Genomic DNA, 20,237 nt, shown 5'->3' on the forward strand with positions numbered 1-20,237 from the left:
AATGAGTGATCGTAGACTTAAGACATTACCTTGAACAAATTAGGAACTTTTCAATTTTGAATTCCAGCTGAATGCAAAAGTCAAAGAAGCTGTGGCCTAGAATATAGCTGTAGATTATACATGCCAGATTTTCCAGGCTTCCTTTTGTTTTCAGTGCAGAATACTTAAATGCACACGTATATTACTATTTCACTAGGGATAACAGCATCCAAGAGCTGAATGCTTTGTGAATGTTTCTGTTATTTGGTGAGAATGGTTTGGCTTAATGGCCTTTCAGGCCAAAGAATGAGAAGGCTCAAACTCCAATCACAGAGGAGTGAAACTAGGGGGAGTTGCAAGGTGGAGATGGGTAGAGGAGAGATGCTTGAGATGAGAGTGAAGGGAGGGATTTGAGTTTGATGTATAGAGCTGATTTCACAATGATGGTGATGAGGTGCAGCTGCCTGCAATTTGACATTGTTATCCCTCCCGAACTTCAGCTAATGATGTCCATTTAGTAAATGTAGGAAATGAACTTGTATTTCTTTCCTCAGCGCTCAGAGCTCTTGTGCTTTCTGTGTAGGCAGTGCTTCGGGGATGGGCTGAACTGGGCTGGCTGTTCCATCATTGTCCTGCTGGGACAGCAGCGGCGCTTCGATCTGTTTGACTTCTGCTACCACCTCCTCAAGGTCCAGAGGCAAGATGGCAAGGATGAAATAATCAAAAATGTGGTATGCTGATTAGGTTTTTTCATCAGTTTTTTAATGTGTTGCAGACATCTGAGAAACTTGTCTTCAGACAGACATACCTGCATGAAGTTATCTGGGGAACTGGTATGCTGGCTGTGCGTTACAATTCTGGCTTCATCATTGTTGCATTGAATCATTTCTTCAATTGTATCACAATATATTGTCAACAAAACTGAGTTATGTTAAGAGTAAGAAAACTTTATGGGTAACAAATGGAACAATTAAATTATGTATTAAAACAGGATTTTGCTAGCAGAAAATTTTATATTGACACATTAAGTCTGCTTTGGCAGTGGTTGGCCACAAATTTGCATCTGTACTGGTTTTCAAATATTTTTGTATAATTTTTAACCTGTATATTTACAAAATGTAATTATCCAATTTTTGCTGTTCTTTACGCAGTTTTGCCATAAGATGTGGAAAAGTGATTAACCAGAGTGGTCAGCATGTTTGGCTTACTTATGAGTCATTTTTTCTAGGGTGCAGTAATGTTTTCTATGGGTAATTATTGGTTTTGCTTTGTAATGTTTTAGTTTGGTACAACAAAGCCCTGACCCCTTTCATCTTTAACAAAACTAAAAGATCATGTTTCAACCTATTCTTGGAACCAAGCTTTTGTATGCAGCATTGTTTCCTTCTCATGGAAACCCAGGCAAAGTTCACTGTTGAATCACTTTTGCTGATCAAGAAGCAAAAAGACTTTGACTGATCATCGCTTGAATTAGTGGACACTTTATTTGGACTGATAGTTCGCAATCAGTCACTGCTAAACCAGGCCAGACAGCCTACGGAGCAGTTTATGAGGTCCTATTTATGATGTTATCAGCTGTTACATTTTATTCCAATGTGTCATTTTAATGGCAATCTCTTTTCTTTCTTTGCTAGCCCTTGAAGAAGATGGCTGACCGCATCAGAAAGTATCAGATTTTGAACAATGAGATCTTCGCAATCTTGAACAAGTACATGAAGGCCGTGGAGACGGACAGTTCTACAGTTGAACACGTGCGCTGTTTCCAGCCTCCTATACACCAGTCCCTGGCCACCACTTGTTGAAAATGGCCCACTGCCCAGGAAGCCTTTAATATAGCAAACCATTCACTTGGTCTTCGGCAAATTGGTATTAAAGATTAACGTACCCCATAAATGCTGTTAAAGCCTTTTTGCCTTGAATGCTGTGGTGAAAACTGTCAACCGATCTTCGCATGCTCTCATTTTGGTAGTTTTAACTGATGCAAGGGAGTCGCTGGCTGTGGACCTTCAGCTCCTGCACGCAATTTTCAGAGGGTGGTCAACCATACTGGAGGAAAGCTGAGTGTGAGCTGGTAAATATGACACCAATAATCTAAGCCCTTGATGCGTTTAGCTGTATGGTGATAAAAGTATTATGATTTTAACCTCACGTTCAAGTACGTAATCTTCACAGACAAAGTTTCAGGAGAAAAGGTTTTGGTTTCAGGTTCCTTTGAGACACTGGATGTCATTCAGTCTTCAGTTGCTTTAGTCTTGTCTCCAAACTGAACAGACCTTGGGAAATAATGATGCAGCTTTGGGGTTACTTAACTAGCTTTACAAATCTGTGGTATATATCTCTTTCAGATAGTGAAATGATGACTTCATTTAAAAACTGGGTTTCTCAAAATCAGCCTACAGAGAATTTGTGTTCCTTGAAGGTAGAATAGTAAAATGCACATAAATGCGGAGACTTTAAAGGACAGAGACAAATCTATGTAACTTGAGAAGCCCGAGTATCAGTTTGGCCTTTGTAGTAATACTGATGATATTACTAATAATATGGTGACAAGGCTTTTAAAGGAAATCTGTGTGCTTGGTGGATAAAATGAGCGCAATTAGACAGAATAAAGTGTGTTATGTTAATAAAGCATAATATGGCCAACAGTTTGCATTCCAAAAAGGCCAAGTGATGACTATGTAAATCTTCCTGTCCCTTCACAGTGACTTTCTTTTTACTTTTCTTTTGTTTTTTAAAGAGTGAGACGTTTATTTTGACCAATTCATGTATGTTCTCTGATGTTTAAAGAATTCCTTAACGTAAATAGTTCTCAGAATGACACATTTTAGGATCACTTAATGGTGTGCATGCCTCCTTTAATATGAATTTGTAACATGTGTAGGAAACTAACAGCCCCACCTTTGAAGTCTGTACATTCTCTTTTTTTTATTTTTTAGACGTGCTAATTGTTCATTCATGAGTAACAGAGTTTTACAGTGACAGGCCACCATAAAATAGTTTCACTACCTTGGAAGTTGTATATTCGTACATACCTGGTTATGTCATGCTGAACCTCACCTCATTATGCATGTTTGCTTAATCTCTTTACTCTGGCAAAAACTGCTACTTTACCAACCACAACACACCCCTTTTTGTATGGGAGCCACTGGCTATGAAAGTCCTGCAGGCTTGCCTTCTTACCACTGTGAAGAGTTGAAGGCAGCACTCCTCTGGAAAAACTAATTTGACGTGTAAGATTTTACTTGTAAATATTCTTGCTTTTGTCTTACCCATTCAATTAGGCTCATTCTGGTTGGAGTCAAAAGATAAGAAAAAAGGACAGCACCCACACTGCTTTTCAGAGCTTTTATTTTTTCTTTTTTCTTGAAAGCAAAAGAAGAGCATTCCCTTGAAATAGCAGCCTTTTCGTGTTCCCATTTTTTTGTTCGCAAAATACCATTTTGAGTTCCTGGGTGGTATAAAATTCAGCCAAAGATTTATGAGTCAACGAAGAAGGAATTAAAATGTTCCCGAGTGTAGGGTGTGTGTGGCAATGAGGGACAGTGACAACAGATTGCAGAATCCTGTGTGTTTCTTGATGTTTTGTTAAAATGAAAGAACATACCAGTGTGAAACTATATTATGTCAGGGCCCTGCCTTTATCTCTTTATGCTCATGCAGTTTAGTCTCCAAACTTTCTCTGTGTTAACACATCTGTTTAACAGATATAGAAGAGGGAGTATAATTGGGAGATAAAATAGGTCAAAATGTGTTGTTTTCTTCATATATTAATGCACTTCCTTGATCTCCATCTCTGCAGTGACTTTCACAGAAATATTCTGTACTTGTGAAACATGGTTATTTAATCTCATTTGTAACACAACAACTATGTTAAAGAACAAGTTAAATGTCAAAAGGTCAAGGAAGTCAAACTATAACTCTCTCACATTGAGTTTGAATGAAAACTTTCCTAACAAGGGGAATGTCATCAACAAAACTGGTGAAATGGTCAAATTACTTCTGAATTTACTCTTCTGACTCGCACCTCTAATGAATTTACAGTAGTTGTCATTTAGAAAACACTTTCCAAGCCATGGTAGGATACAATCAAGTTTTAAAAAAGTGCTTTGAGATGTCTTTAAGGAAGGATTTAATGTATTAAATGTTTAAGATATATTTTTTTTCCAGAAATAAACAAGGAAAAAAAAAGTTGTTCCTCTTAGAACAGTGTACTGTAGATCCATTGTGTAGTTTGCAGTGACCAGAAAGTAGCTCCTGCGTCATGCTTCGAGTTTGCCTCAGATCTTGAGGAACAGAGTCTCATGTCATTTATCAAGACAGATACTTGGCTTTCCTGATCGGTAGTATAAGCACAGTGGAAACATTATGTAGCCATTAGCATTCCATTTCCTGCACTGGACTTCTTTTAATTTTGTTTTGTACTATTTTAACACTCAGGGCCTGATTTTCAAAGCAAAGTAAGTTATTCCAAGGAATTTGTCATGTTTTGTTTTTTTCTTTATAGACTGCCAAGTTTCTTGACTATAGGCTAGCATTTTAAAGCAACATTCCCACAATTCACTGTTACTGTGATGAAGTCTTCTTGTGATGTAACTGACCTCATCTTGGGTATTTGATAATTGTAATAAATAAAACATAACCTGCATTGGTGGCGTACATGAACAGTAGTTTAGGAAAACTACTCAGTCACAATTTCCTATGAAAATCAGACCTTTACATTTTGTGTTAGGTCCTATTGACATTTCTTAAAAGTGTTTAATATAGGGATGAATATCTCTTTCTACATTACTTTTGTGTATTTCACTAGTAATTTGACAGTCTCTAGTATTGTAAACCTTGTCATTTGCAGGTGTTCATATCTTCAGTTCTGATGAACAAATGACTTTTTTACCAATCGAATTAGAACATTGTATGTTTCTGCTGCCTTTTTAGCGGTTGTTTCATTGCAAACGTATGCAAACTGCAAATGTGTCTGTAGATTTTCAGATCTGTAAGAATTTCATCACAAAGTTAGAATCAATTTTGTAAAAAGAGCCAAGAAAATAAATGTCTTGTTAACAAAAGGTGTTAAAATGAAATCCTAATTAAAACTGTTAAAAGAGAGAACTCTCAGATTTACAAATAACATGGAATAGTGTTTGTGAAAACTTAAGAAGAGTCAGATTGATACACATTCATTTTGTGACCTTCTGAAGGGCACATTTACAGCTTTGTTTGGAGAAACACTTTTCTGAAAAGGGGGACAAGACAGTATTAATGATTTACTTTTTACTTTAGCAGTGTTACTTGAATATATATATTTTTTCATTTGTTTTAAGCAGGTGCATTTTGATTATCAGTTAAACACACTTGTGGAAAAAATGCACGACTGTGTCTGTTGTAAAACGTTTTCTGTTGAATGCTTTCTTTTCTTGTTTAGTTTTGTATTTAAAAAAGACCATTGGTTTTACAACGACTTTAAGAAGTAGCTGTTTTCTTGAACTGTATTTATTAATACATGGATCCATTGTGTCGTTCCATAAAGGGTGGACGTTATTTAAAAACATGACATTTTAAAAAATTTAGCATGGCAGGCAATTGAACATGTCTCTATTTGTGACATAAGGTTATGTTCATGATATTGTTGTACGAGTGATTATGTTCTAGAAAAAAAATAAACAACAAAATCCTTTAAGGATACATTGAAAATATGTTGTATTTTCATTAAATAAAATCTAACTTAAATATGTGTAGAAAATATGTGTCATTAATATGTTGGAAGGAAAAAAAACACTTGCTGAGAGGAGAGTGTGGCAGCATGCCATTATTACCCACAGGCGTCTTTGTATATTACACAAGGGATATAAAAGTTTGATAAAAATCAGATTAAATGCCCAACCATAATCCAATAATTTGAAATGACTTTGTGTATTCTGTGTGAATTTATCATGTTTGTTTTTTGCTAACAATGTCTAATGATAGCAAAATAAAACAGAAAATGCTGAGGCATGGTGATGGGAAACTAAGATATTATTGCAAACCATTCTGTCAACAAGCGTAGATCAGGACCCTATGCAGACAGTAGAATCCGGAAGGGAGTGAAACAGACACGGGGAAGAGACAACTAGGAACTGGGCTCGCAGACAAACGGGAGCGTGACCACTGTGCACTGGGGCTCGGGGGCGTGGTCCAGGCATACAAGTCCAAAGGAGTTCGAAGGGTAAATCCAGGGTGAAGTCCAAGGGTCCACAGCCGGGTGATCCATCCAGGACAGACAAGACAAGGTTTAAAAACGGGAGCCAGATTCGGTGCAGGGACGGGGAATAAAAGTGGGTTAACGGGGCCGGGCACTCCCAGCCCTGGACCCAGAGGGTCAGGACGTCGTGGTGAAGCCAATGCCTCCGGTCTCTCCTGGACCCGCTGGTAGGTGGGCTTCCGGGAGTCCATCTTCCAAAGCTGAGCCCAGAATGGTAGGAGTATCTGGCTTAAATAGGGAGGGGCTGAATAGGAGGCAGTGGCACAAAATCAACTAAAACGGGAAAGAGCCGGAGCTCCCTTAAGAGGGGGGATTTACGATCTTGACACATTCATCTCAGAAGCATGCTCATCTTAGGGAGTTTTCTTTTGAACAGAAAATATCAGAAACAAAGCAATATGTAAACAGGGCACCATGCTGGCACGTATGTTAGCATTGCTGCCTCACAGTTCTGTGGTTCATTTCTGGACCAGGGGTGCCATCTGCGTGGAGTTTGTAAGTTCTCCCCTGTGTGTGTGGGAGTTTCCTCTGGGTGTTCCAGTTTCTTCCCACAGTCCAAAGGCATTCTGGTAGGTTAATAGGCTTCTGGAAAAACTGGCCTGGTGTGAGTGTGTGTATGTGTCTGTGTCTTGGTGTGCTCTGTGATGGACTGGCGTCCCGTCCAGGGTGTATCCTGCCTTGTGCCCACTAGCTGTTGGGTTGGGCTCCCCCACCACCCTGAACTGGATCCAGTCCACTTCAGTGGTGAAAGAAGAGGGTTCCCTCCTATATTTGAAGTTGTTTGAGATCCTTTGAAGTGGAAAGAATACAGATGTCGGCATTAATAACTTTAGGGAAATAAACTGATGGAGAATGAGTTCCAGGCAGTATGGAATCTGTAAGGCTTATTGCTACACAGCACAAGAAATTAAATTTCTTTTTACAGATTGTCAAGTTTTTGCTCTTTTCTGAGCAGTTTCGTAAAATGTCTTGAATCCACTATCATTTCTACATGATTCATTTTTAGATATTGAAAACAGCATAAGTATATGGAAAACTTCGGGCATATGTAAAAGTACAAACTTTGGTATTTTTCTTCTAAAGTCTGAAGCTTATAGTTCTCTGCCATTGAATTGGCAATTGGAACCAAATAGTCTTATTAACATAAATTAACTGTGCATGGGTTCCTTATTCTGCTGTCTGGTCTTCAGGGCTGTGTTGCTGTTCCCAGCAGTATTTCAGGTTTTGCAGCATTCTTGGGAGAACCAATGCTTTTTATAGTTTTTTTTTTCCAGGAAACTTAGAAATCCCACGGGAACGGTAAACATCAACAGGATCCTAAAACAATTATGCTTTCACAAAAAAAAAATTAATACTCCCCTAAGTAATACATGTTAGTAAAAAGGCCTGTCATGTCACAGATAAAAACATTTTTGCCTTTATTTTCTGTAGCCTCACCTCACTTTTTTTTTTGTGTGGCTTACAGTCCCCAACGCTTCAAGGTCGTTTCTCAATGACGAGCTTATCTTTCTGGAAAGCTCTACAAGGGAACGTTGATGGAACTACTTCAACCACTGTTTTCATCATTACGTTTATACAGAGATTCCTTATTTATGTTTCCAGCTTTTTTTCCAGGACAAAATTAGCAGACTGGTTTTCTAAATACCAGTTTTCTTTTTCACCTTTTCAGTATCGTTGTGTTTTTTTTTTTGTTGTGTAAATGGTTGTGTTGTTGTTGTGTTTTGTTTCCTGAAATAGTGATGCATGGTGCTTTCAGAGAGGATAATTTTCTTTACCAGCTCATTGAATACCTTCGTGGTGCTTCACACCTCCAAAGACCAGGCACTGAAAGAAATCACCTATAACCTGACACATTCTTTCCCCGATTTAATGAAAATGCGGTCTGCAGAGGCGTGGTCTATATTACTATGCTCAAGTGTACTAATGACAATACCATCAAAAACAGGTTTTGTCAGAAGCAGTAACAGTTCTTTCGAATGGGAGTGTCGCAGTTTACAACAGTTTATTAAGTCTGCAAATTGTGAAGCGCAGAAAGGGAAATCTTTGCAGAAAATTACAAAAAAAAATCAATGATAAACAATAAATATCAGCCCAAATGATGAAACGTAAAATGCAATCAAAACGCATTTAGACCCAGTAACCCAGTTGATCCTGCAGTCATGTTTTGAAAACCTAAAGGCTGTTAAAAGATGCTTTACTGCCGTAACAATTATCGCAGAAATCTCTCACGTGTTTACGTGGAGAAGTGGCACTTGATCTGATGAAAATGTAAATTAAATCGCTAAAACGATTTCTTAAGTGTAAAATTAGGCTGTGGTTACGGTGGATTGCTAACCCGTTACTACTTCCACCAGCTCTATCTTTAGGAGTTACATTTTACCCCTTCAGCCCTGTGTTTTGACTGCTACTGAAACATGCATTGCCATGTGTTTTTAATAGTTATGAGAAAGTTGCACATAAAATTACATAGCAATAAACATATCGATTCGCGTATTCATTATTTTAAATTAATTTACCACAAAATGTTATTGCTTTCACGCTGCATACGAGTTATCCAGTCTTGAAAATATCAAATGTAAAAAACTAAACTACTTGGTGGTTCAACAGGGTATTGGTAGTTTATATTTTATTATTAATAAAGTGACGCAATACGGCAGATAGGGAGTGCCAATTGACAAGCTTGGCAGTGACAACGCCCGAGAAGACACGTGAAAAAGTAGTATCGTTACCTGTAATTTACATTTCGAGTTTTTTAGATAAATGGGCAGAGGTGTTCAGGGCGAGAAACTGTTCTCCTTTTCAGTTGGAACTGAAAAGCATGCGTTGTACGGTTTATATGGAAACGATATAATGTCAGATACAATGTGTGATTTTTCTACAGTTCTCATTTGTTTTGTTCTATACACCACAAGTAACAAGTATGAGTGTCTTTTAAAAGAGTTTTTCTTTTGCATGACTGTAATATTCTTCCTCAACACCGAATCTTCATGAATCACTATCATCCTTTATATAAATTGGAATCCGGAATATAGGAATTGTCGATATCGAATTGTTCTTTTTTTCTTTTTATAATTTATAACATAACATACAATCTTTCTATAAAGGATGAGCACTTTTAGGAACTGTGGTCTAACCTGTGAGATCGCCTTGTGGCTGTTCAGAGGAGGGCGGTGCTAATCTCAGGTAGAGTTCAGCAGGTCGGGTTGTTTTTCCTCTCAACACAGTTACACGGCAGCCGGACTCACGGGAGGAGACGGTCTATGTATGAAAACATACGGACCTGAGAAATAAGATTGGATTTCTGTTCTCTGAATATTTTCCCCACCGCCGTCGCTGAATTATTATTCGTGTTTGGATATTTTTTTTTGGGGGGGGGGGGAACTGTTTTCACGTTTTTTCGAAGAAAGAAAAAAAACGGAACTAAATAAGAAAAAAAGATGCAGGACGTTCAATTATGGAACAGTTCGTGTGAGAACGGTAGGTTGCTGCCCAAACCCGTTTCATTTCCTTTAAAGATAGATTGCAGTGAAGTAGCTTTTATCTTTTCCGTGCGATTTGTTTGACTGATATCGAGATGACGTAATATGCCCTTTATTAATGGTGGTTTTTGCATGATTGAGTATGCAGTCAATAAATAACGAGAAGAGGGTTTTGCTGTAATTTGTAAACGTGCAAGGTGAAGTTCCTGACCCACCCAATAAAGCTCTGTTGAACGTGGAGCTACTCAAGGACAAGTGTTAATATGGATATTCAATGTGATATAAAGCATCCGATTTATCAAGATGTGAAGAAACTGGTCATAATGATAGATTAAAAAGCACTTTTATGGTTTCACACGTAAAGTTTAATTTTGACCACAGAGGAAATCACTAGAAAATTATATTAAGCTAACAAGTCTCCTTATTGAGATACACAACCTTTACGGTCCGGAAGATGGTGAGGTGTGTAATGATCCCCGAGTATTTTAGGGGCGACATGAAGTTTGTGAACTCACAGGTTTTGAAAATTCTATCTCCGATGTAATGAAAAGTCAGTGTTTGTATTAATTGATGTGCTTACTTGTTGAAGATGTTTAATCTGAAAAACAACACACGTGTGACTAGTATTATGGCTAAGGTGTTCAAGGGATATGCAGAATTCCCCGGCGATGTGTAATAATAATAATAATAATAATAATAATAATAATAATAATAATAATAATAATAATAAATAACCCTTGGCATTGTTAAAAGTTGCTCTAGGTTGTTAAAACTCATGTTGGAGCTGTCCTAGCAACGCTTCATGTGCTCAGTACCCTCTGTAGACCTCTTCATTAAGGGCTTTTCCTACTGTAGGTACATAGAACACGAAACTATGTTAGGGAACGAGATACGCTTCGAATTGTGAAGTATAGGACTTAATATTTATTGAATGGTTAATTGTACACATACATGAAGTCGTATATACCAATTACCTCAACAAATTAACATCATACGTGTTTATAGTTATTTAAACTTGAAGACGGAGTTTTTTTCCTGTAAATTACCTAAAGTACCTAGTCCACATTTCCTATGAGGCAAAATGGTTTGACGTAAAAAACCTAACGGTATCGGTAGAAAACTATGAAAGATTAAAGAATTCCAATGAATATTCTGTATATTTTGTATTGTTTCCTAAAAAACATAAAAAATGTCAGACTCATTTATGTATCCTAATCTGAACACTTGTATATATCCATCATGTGTATATCAGGATTTGATCAAGGACAATAAGGATTTTTTGTCATAACAAAACAAAATCATTTCACCTTAATTCTTATATTTATGTGTATACATTTGTGGTTTCAACCAAAATATATACTTAATACAATATTTAATTTTTAAAGCAAAAATACCTTTTTGACCAGGAAGGTCATGTATTATCAATGGATGATGTGTGTTCGTTTGTAAAAGTATTCTGTACTAAACCACTTGTCGTGCACAACACTTTATCTAATGAGTAGCTTGTAAAACAGTTTTTTTTTTTGGTGTGATTTACACGGTCAATAACTACACAACACGTCTGTCTTAATAGCTGGATAGTAAGTTAAATTTCACAACAACACGCTTTTCTTCACAGTGCTCGTTGTAAGTGTTTAAAAGCTACCAAATGTATTGGGGGTTAGGAGTCTAATGTTGTGTGTTATTCATTTTAAATCATGTTTTTGAGACATAATTACATTTTTCACTGTTGAGTTTGTACCCTAAATATATTTTTTCATTGTGTAATAAGACAAAAAAACCTAGGGAGGTATCCGTATCCATGGTATCTTAGGAACAAGACTCTGCTTGAAAATAGTGGAAGAACAGGAAACTCTTGATAAAGATAACCTTGTCCATTTAAGCATTTGAAGACAATCCCTAGCTTGTCCTGGTGACAGTAGCTGTGAAGTAAAAATGATCATTTGTTTGTTTGGGTCTCGCTATACTATTAAAATTTGATAAAGCATAAAAGATATGATTAGCTGACAAGCTCTCAGGTGACTTCATTTTTTATGACTAATGATACTTATTTGTGTCCAGAGGACAGCCATCTTCATACTTCTGCATGTCTTTTTAATTTTTCTTTAAATATTTGAAGAACAAATGTTTGCTGATTAAATACAACTGCACAGAGACTTTGCAGTAAATGTATATACACTACCTTAAATTCATTTAGAGATACGGTATACTTGTAGCATAAGTGCAGGCATAAGAACCGGAATGGTGAGGAAACGACAAATCACAAGGACTTTGAAAAGAGGTGCATAGCTGGTTAATGGAACCAAATGATCCGTAGACAATCACATCTTAGCTGCTGATACTGTATATACGGTAGCAGGTTGATCATCTTTGTGGTTTTGACTAAATGAGGAAGTTTCCAGTCATTAAAACTAAGTTGATCTATGCCACCAACAGTGAGTACTATTCTAAACTGTTGAGCCACAGTTTCATTTCTTAAAGCAGCAGTAGAGATGTTTTCATTAGTCTTTTCCTTATGTGAAGGCATACATTTTCTGAATATACTGTGTCCAAATGGGGGGGATTTTGATTTATGAAAAGTGACTTTTTATTGTAGATTAGAACCTCCCTTGTGTCAAAAGAGGATCTTAATTTAAAGTTGTTCATTTCATTCTCCATGCTGGAGAGCCGTTAAAGAAAGATTACGTGTAGTTCAGGCTTTATCTACAGTACTTGCCACCTGTAAGAGCTCCAGCTCTCACCAAGCATCTTCATGCGGGACAAAGGTTCTTTCTTTGATAAAGTGTAAGAATGATTTGTTTTTTTTTTCTGGCTGGAGTACAGTTTGAATGCCAAAGTTCAACTGGCAATGTCAGTCTTTTTTATGCAGCTTTATCTTCACAAAACTGACACCGATGGTGTGCATTTTTCAACTTTCATGGAGGTAAAAAAAAGTTGGACTGTAGGCAAAGAACATGCAAGTCTTCTTTACCTTTATGAAATAGATGATGTCATACATTTTTTTCGGTTTTCTTTCCTTTAAATAACCATACTTTAGGACTTCTGTAAATTTAATATTTAAACAATTAACTGTGATGCAGACTTTCACTGGATGAAACCTCTTCAGCAATGGAATTAAATGAAGTTTTCACATTCTATAATAAATCATAAACTTCCAAATGGGAGACATCAAATGCCCAGTTCTTTTTAATTATAATATGCATTACTTGTAATTAAGACGTCATGCTACAATCAGAACTAATACATATTGAGCCTTATAATTAAGACTTATGTGTATAATATTATGTCTTTAAATTGCATTTTGAATCTATGTAAAATGAACATCACACGTTTACACGTCCCCATCACCATACAGAGGCATTAGGACCCACACAGGCCGCAGGGTGAGCGCCCCCTACTGGCCCCACCAACACTGTGGCAGTGCGGTGGCTCTGTGGCTCAGGATCTGCGTCTGTGGCTGGAAGGTTCCGGTTCATATCCCGTGGCCGGCAGAGGAATCCTACTCCCTTTGGCCCCTGATCAAGGCCCTTAACCCCAACTGCTCCAGGGGTGCCATATAAATGACTGACCCTGGGCTCTGACCCCAAGCTTCTCTCTCCCTGTCTGTGTGTCTCATGGAGAGCAAGCTGGGGTATGCGAAAAGACAAATTCCTAATACAAGAAATTTTGTGTGGCCAATAAAAGTGGTCTTATCTTATCTTACCTCTCCCAGCAGCAACCTTAGCTTTCCCAGGAGATCTGCCATCCAGGTACTGGCCAGACTCACACCTGCTCAATTTCAATGAGCTGCCAGTTGAGTTACAGGTTGATATACAGTAGCTACTGGCTATAGTGTAAATAATTTCCCAATTCTTATTTACTCAGGCTTCAGATTTCCATAATAGATATATATTTTCAGTATACAGAAGATTAGTGTTTTAAGTGAGTCTTCTGTGTAGGTAAGTGAAAACGAGTGTTATATACCACATTTTTCACATTTGTGTGAAGTGTATGTGCTGAGAATATCCTGCACTTTAACATCTTTACAATTCAACTCTACTTGACATTTACAAATGGATGCATACTTCAGTCTTTTTTGTAGTTTGTAAATTAAATTCAGTTTTCATTCCTGTGTTTTTGTTTCTCTTTCTCCTGCGCAGGTTCGTTTATTACTTTGCCCTGCCCCTCACAAAATATCACTTGCGAGGTCCTCAATGAGATGAATTCCACCATCATCCTCAGCTACAACAACGGCACTGCCATTGACCTCCCGGAAGACAGATGGCGAAATTCCAATTTCTGGATTGGCCTGTGTCTGGCTGTTTTCTCTTCAGGCCTCATTGGTGGCAGCGTCATCCTGAAAAAGTTGGCTCTGTTAAGACTGGCTCGGACAGGGGAAACCAGAGCAGGTACTCGCGTTAAAATTGTAGTAGAGTGGGGGAAGCTTAGCATGGGTAGGTGAGCCCTGGTTTCAAGATTTTGTTTTCTGTGATCACGGCTCCATCTCAGGCAGCACAAGTAGATGCACCAGAAAGGGCAAGAGATCTCAACATAAATGGCACTTTCGGGTTGTAGAAAACTGTGAGGTACTGTACATCACGAATGCAGTTAGTGCTCACTGACCTGTAAGGTGCTGTGGAGCTTGCAGTGGGTGAAAAGAAAAATGCTCTGACACTTGAGCACCTGTGTAGGTCTTCATTCTCCCTGCTCTTTGGGTTAAATACCTGGCAGATAAAGGAGTTGCCGCCAGAAATCCGAATCTTAAACAGTTGCTGACACCAATTTGGGTGGGTATAGCAAACAAAAAGGAATTTTTGTATGGTTTAGTTTTTGCAACGTCAGTCACTTGAATGGATTAAGTAATGGTAGGGGGAGGAATGTCTACTGAGATATGGAAATATGTTTAAAATATTTTAAATGTGGTGCTATCTTCACTATCTTTCTGATGTATACTTATCTGGGTTCCTTGGTTCATCCTGATATTTGTTTTTTGGATTAACTTGTTTTCTGTGCTCAACTTAGTAGAGGAACACACCACTGCATACCCGACTGCACAGAGAACCTACCCATAGCCCGAAGAGAAACAAGAGATCAGAAGGTTCTTGGGTATCTGTTTAGAATATAACAGGCCTGGAAAAAGGTGCTGTACTGGTTATGCAGACGGAGGTTCGTGACCCGTATTTCAATAAAACATATCTGTTATTTTAAAGGTGAAGGTGGTCATGGATACCTGAAGGACTGGCTGTGGTGGGGCGGTTTACTGACCAGTAAGTCCAGTCTCATGTCTAAGCAGCTGGTCACATGGTTTAGCAGCACTGCTTATGCTGAAGGTAGAATTAAGAAGTGTGAGAAGAAATGTATATCCGCTTTTTTTTCTCCTGTTAAGATTCAATAAAAGAAATACTCAAGTGATTTGAGTAAGGGGAAAGAGAGTTTCTCCAAAGTCTCTGGAAATGTGTTTTTACTGAGAACTTACTGCAAATGCAATCAGAAAATACAAAAACACTTCTGAATTGTTAGTTCTATGGGGGAGTAGACAATGGGTTGCAAATCATCCTGGTTCTTAAGTGTGTCCCATGGTAACAATTCCAGGTTTAACTTAATAAGATAACATGATTTGATAAAAAAAAGACTTACCTTATTTTTTTTTCTACAGTGGGTGGTGGTGAAGCTGCCAATTTTGCTGCATATATCTTTGCTCCAGCGACAGTGGTAACTCCACTAGGTGCCTTAAGTGTTCTCATAAGGTAATCCAACCTCTTCGTGGCTCGCCTAATAATATGTGACATTTTACAGATGCATTTTCAAACTCTTAAGTTCCAATAGAATGCGTTATGTTTTGCCCACTATTGTGTGATGTTTAAAAGTGGGACTTCATGTTTCTGAATGTGGTTTTCTTTCACCTGCGCTTGAGGCTGTATACGGTTACAGTGCATTGCTTTACTATGGGATGGTTTATGCCCCTCCATGCCTTGCTTCCGATACTCTGATTTGCTGTGGCTTGATTTCCAAAAACATGTTGTGCCTTGTGCACTGTCCTGTTCTTCTGGGTACTAAAATTGTCAACGTGTGTAAAAAAACAAGTGTGGAATGTGCAGTCGTTGCAAAATGGGTTACACAAAAAGATAAAAGTAATTCTTAAAAGGTGTAACTGAGGGCCAGAACAAGGTGCTAGTTTTCAGCTAGGGTGTGACGCAGAGCACATACAGTTATCTTGTGTGCAGTATGGGCATCTCTTAGAAGAAAGCTCTTTTTGAGGACATAGTTTGTATAGATAATTATGATCTGATATGATGGAGATTCAGGTAAACCAGTAATAATGAAACCTCTAAAAATAACAGGAAAAGGATTGTGTGGATGACTTGTTTAATTTCTAATACGGAAGATGCTTGTTTCCCCACAGTGCAATACTGTCTTCATACTTGCTTGGGGAGAGCCTGAATTTGATAGGAAAACTAGCTTGTGTTCTCAGCCTACTGGGTAGTACTGTAATGGTCATTCATGCCCCAGAAGAGGAGGAAGTAAGAACATTGAATGAAATGACCGCCAAGCTTTTAGATCCAGGTAAGGATCTGTGTTCCCCAAAATGCTGTGTGGCAAAATCCCACTTTGTACTTTCATTCTGGTCCTTGACATAAAATAAATACTGACTTGAGCTAGGATTTGAAAAACATTTTTTATCTTGCTATTTTAATCCAAGGTGATCCAGAAAAAGCCTTTTGACATTTTAACAGGGCTTTGTATGCTTATTTCACCGATATGGAGAAGTTGCTATAATACTGTATTCGTCATTGCATGGTTTTATTTAAATCCTATTTTCTTCACGTCTGTTAGACAAACTCTAGCTAAAACAGGTTGTCTTACAGGAAAACTCAGAAGACCTCGGTGTATTTCTTTATTGCTGTTAACTTGTGATATTTCTGTTAACAGGATTTCTTGTCTACGCAAGTACTTTGCTCATTGCAACTTTGCTGCTGATCTTCTACTTCTCACCACGGATCGGGCAGACCAATATCTTGATCTACATTAGCATTTGCTCTCTTCTTGGGGCCTTCACCGTCTCCTCCGTCAAAGGTCTGGGCATCGCCATAAAGACGTTCTTCTCGGACCCCTCTGTGATAAAGCACCCCCTGACCTGGATTCTGATTGTCTCGCTAGTGGCTTCGGTTATCATCCAGATAAACTACCTGAACAAGTCACTGGATGTCTTCAACACCCTGCTGGTGTATCCCATCTATTATGTCTTCTTCACAACCGTTGTCCTGACCACGTCCGTCATCCTTTTTAAGGAGTGGTACTCTATGTCAGGAGTGGACATTGTCGGAACACTGTGTGGGTTCCTGGTGATTGTTTTAGGGGTTTTTATGCTGCACGTTTTCAGGGATCTCAAAGTCAGCTTGGCCAACCTTCCACAGACTATTAATCATAGACAGGTGGAAGAGCCGGCGCCTCAGGTGATCAAAGTTGATGACAAACACATACTCATTGAAAATATGGAAAGCCTGCCTCCTTTCATGGAAGACTCACCCAGAGTGTTCATAATCAGCTGAAAACATGGGTTGTGCGTCTTTACAGTGTATATATTTTAATGTTGTTTTGTATTTATTCGCGTTTGTGGCTGCTGACAACGCTGTTGATGAAGTGGCCAGTACAGAAAGCAGTATTGTTCTGAAATGGAAATATCCTAAAGTGTAAAATAATATGTACACAATTGCGGTTTTAAGTGCAATTTGTTTTGAAACTAACCTACACCTACAGTTTTCAAAGTTGTAGGATTTGCTTCTTGACTCCCGAGTTGTCACTTCTGAGTGAACCTGGATTTTTTAAGTAATCATACCTTGGACCTTCAGTCCTGTATGTTTTAAGGAAGAAAGCCATTCTTGAGAAGATTGTAAACTAGATTAAAGATATGGAGAACTGTTTGCTTTTGAAATGTTTAGTTTCTAATCATCAGTAGATTTCCACATTTCATTTTCAGGAGTGTACTGTGTTTAAAGAGAGGCAATATCATAAATTATACATATGTAATACTTAGTTTCAGAGTTTTTTTTAATATGTATCAAGTGCTATTTTTATACATTAGCTGAGAGGTCTATTACTAAATTTAATCTGAAAACAGATTACATTTTCTCATGTACAGTATTGGTTAAATGCATCAGTACATGTGAAACGTATTCTTGCAAAACATTTCCTTCTGTAAATCAGATTTTATATTGGTAATGAGATCTATGAATAATAAACCTCTGTAGAAATATTTGTTGTTTTTTTAGGTGGGGAGAGGGTAGAACTTTTTATATAGTAAGTCATCCTTCTGTCTTTTTAGATTTTTGCTTTTTACTCAGTCTCAAGACTACTGCCCTTCCTTTAACAACTTTTTGTCTATATAACGAGGAGTGAACAAACTCTCATTCTAAAGTGGTATGTAGTCGACACTTTAATAAGAATATGTTGTACAGAAACTAGAATTTTCTTCAAATTCCTATTTTAATTCAATATGATTATTACATAGACTGGTGCACATTTTTCCAGTTCATTGAGGTATTTTAAATCAAGAGCAAAGTCTGAGATGTATTTGTTATCACAAATTCATTTGAGATAGTCACTAATATGACTCTAAAGTACATATTACGCAAGAGCACTCCTGGTTATCTTCCCTTAAAAAAAAAGAGTTTAAATCCAATGCCAGAGTACATGGCCTAGTTATGCATGCAGATTAATAGTGTCAGTTAATTCTGTGCATGGAGAGAGGAGGAAGCAGGAATTGTTTTGCATGCGAGATTGAGCACAATTCCTGAAGGCAAATGTGTGTTCATTATGCATTACAAAACCTCTCTCATTCACGAACCTTTCACATAGTATACATAGCATGATGAATGATGGTGTGTGGTGGGGGTTTGATGTAGAACTGATGTTCAATGTAACTTATGTTCAGAACTGCCTCCTCCTAATACTCCAGATGTCAATCATTTACTAGTTTCTACAGTTTCAGCAGAAACAATATGTTGTTGGAACATTTTCTGCATACTAGGATGATCTTGAATTTCTTAGTTATCAGCCTCTTAGACATCTGCCTGTTTGAAATGCTTTGGGCTATTGATTTATATTGATGAGAAATGTTCCAAACTGTTATTTCAGTATAAGCTGTCTGAACCTTTGATCTTTGTTAAGCAAATAGCTAAAGTATCTTTTTAGCAGATGCTCCTCTTGCAGGCTGAACAAATGTGTGGAATGAGAATTAAAAAAACTCTGAAAGTTTGTACTAATTCAATGATACACCTGTTTATATTCATAAAAGGCAGTTCTGTCTGTGGGAACAATGTTCCTCTTTAAACATCTTGTAAACGGCTACTGTTTTTTAGGTTGGTCTGTAAAGCTTGGGATTTTGTGTTCTAAAGTATGCTTTCACTGTGAATGTAAAAAAGCTTAAGCGATTCATGTTCCTGTGATTTACTGTATTTTAATCTGACAATTTTGTTTTGTAGTTTTCTTTACATAAAACAATTAAAAGCAAAAACCTTGGTCTGATAAAATGTTTACATATACTTGTGTCCCATCATTTGCCTTAGTAAAAGTTATTTGTTTTTTTACTATCTCATTTGTACCCTTAATGTCATAGAATGTTGCTTTTGTTTCTGTTTTCTTAGGGAATGTTTGAGTCTATTTTCTGCCAAATGTTAGATTTTCTTCACGTGGACCCCCATTGGGAGTTTCCTTTTCTCCCCAGAAATCTATATGGAATAAATGTATTTTACAATGTAAAACATCTTCTTAAGAGACTTTTGCAATGTTGCATGTCAGTCATTAGGTACATACATCTGTATCAGAACAGTTACGTAAAGAAGGCTTAACTGAGTCACATTTATTTATGTCAAAATTAACAGACATATGAAATAGGTTGGCTAATTAAAAAACAATCATTTAAACTGCAATATTGTATAGTCATTAGATATAAAAATGTTAATACTGCACCTATACATGTTAGTACCAATTTATCATTATAGTTCTTCCAGTAGTTTAGAAACTTTATTACCCGTTCAATTTAATTACATTTTAAAGGAACAGGTAAAGTTTTATTCAATGGTGAAAGGAAAGGTAAAAGGACAAGAGAGAAAATGTTTTGGCTGTGGAGCCTTCTTCAAGTGCAAACTTCATTGAACTTTGTTTTGTAAGTCTGGAAAGCACGTTTCTGTTAGTAAATTCCTTCCATAGGTAGGATACTTTCTAAAAAGCATGACACCTAGTGGAAATACTGTACAACGCACCAGTGTGGCCCATATTCTGTCTGCTCTTCTGTTTTCCAGCTGGAGGAGCTGTCGATTCAAACTGCGGTGTCAGTTGTATGCAGATCACTAAAAGACCTGAGAGATGTGGTAGAGCATATGCAGGGAAAAGGGAATTCTTCTCTTCAAGCTATTATTAGTTAACACCTTTTTCTAAATTTTATGTGTAATTAATAATCAGTGTTGCCCCATGTCTGAAGTTGTTTATATCACACAAATGACTATTTTGATCTAGGATTCAAGACTTTGTCCCTATACGTATGATAGAGATGCTACAACAACTCT

The 20,237-nt window shown here is 37.5% G+C and overlaps 2 protein-coding genes across 4 annotated transcripts in view; both read left to right on the forward strand.

The window, feature by feature from the left end:
- cyfip2 (cytoplasmic FMR1 interacting protein 2) overlaps positions 1-5,716 on the forward strand; it is a 43,150-nt gene extending 37,434 nt beyond the window's left edge. For all 3 annotated transcript variants that reach the window (XM_088604290.1, XM_088604289.1, XM_088604288.1), the window contains exons 30-31: positions 563-710; positions 1,614-5,716. In XM_088604290.1, the coding sequence (XP_088460416.1) occupies positions 563-710; positions 1,614-1,781 (316 nt within the window). In that variant the 3' untranslated portion in view covers positions 1,782-5,716. The remainder of the gene's footprint in view (positions 1-562; positions 711-1,613) is intronic.
- A 3,233-nt stretch (positions 5,717-8,949) lies between these two features.
- On the forward strand, positions 8,950-19,202 carry nipal4 (NIPA like domain containing 4). The gene is made up of 6 exons (XM_088604291.1): positions 8,950-9,691; positions 13,833-14,081; positions 14,883-14,939; positions 15,329-15,419; positions 16,076-16,236; positions 16,603-19,202. Exons 1-6 carry the CDS (start codon positions 9,652-9,654, stop codon positions 17,220-17,222), a joined length of 1,218 nt encoding a protein of 405 aa, XP_088460417.1. The 5' UTR covers positions 8,950-9,651; the 3' UTR covers positions 17,223-19,202.
- Positions 19,203-20,237: the final 1,035 nt, after the last annotated feature.

Source organism: Lepisosteus platostomus, chromosome 13 (genome assembly GCF_059453375.1).
Source record: "Lepisosteus platostomus isolate fLepPlt1 chromosome 13, fLepPlt1.hap1, whole genome shotgun sequence".
Taxonomy (NCBI): domain Eukaryota; kingdom Metazoa; phylum Chordata; class Actinopteri; order Semionotiformes; family Lepisosteidae; genus Lepisosteus; species Lepisosteus platostomus.

Excerpts from the sequence above, each read along its gene's own strand:
- nipal4 (XM_088604291.1), top strand. The coding sequence starts at position 9,652 with ATGCAGGACGTTCAATTATGGAACAGTTCGTGTGAGAACG. Across the intron at positions 14,940-15,328 it reads GTGGGGCGGTTTACTGACCA|TGGGTGGTGGTGAAGCTGCC; the intron begins GTAAGTCCAGTC and ends TTTTTTCTACAG. Across the intron at positions 16,237-16,602 it reads CGCCAAGCTTTTAGATCCAG|GATTTCTTGTCTACGCAAGT; the intron begins GTAAGGATCTGT and ends TTCTGTTAACAG.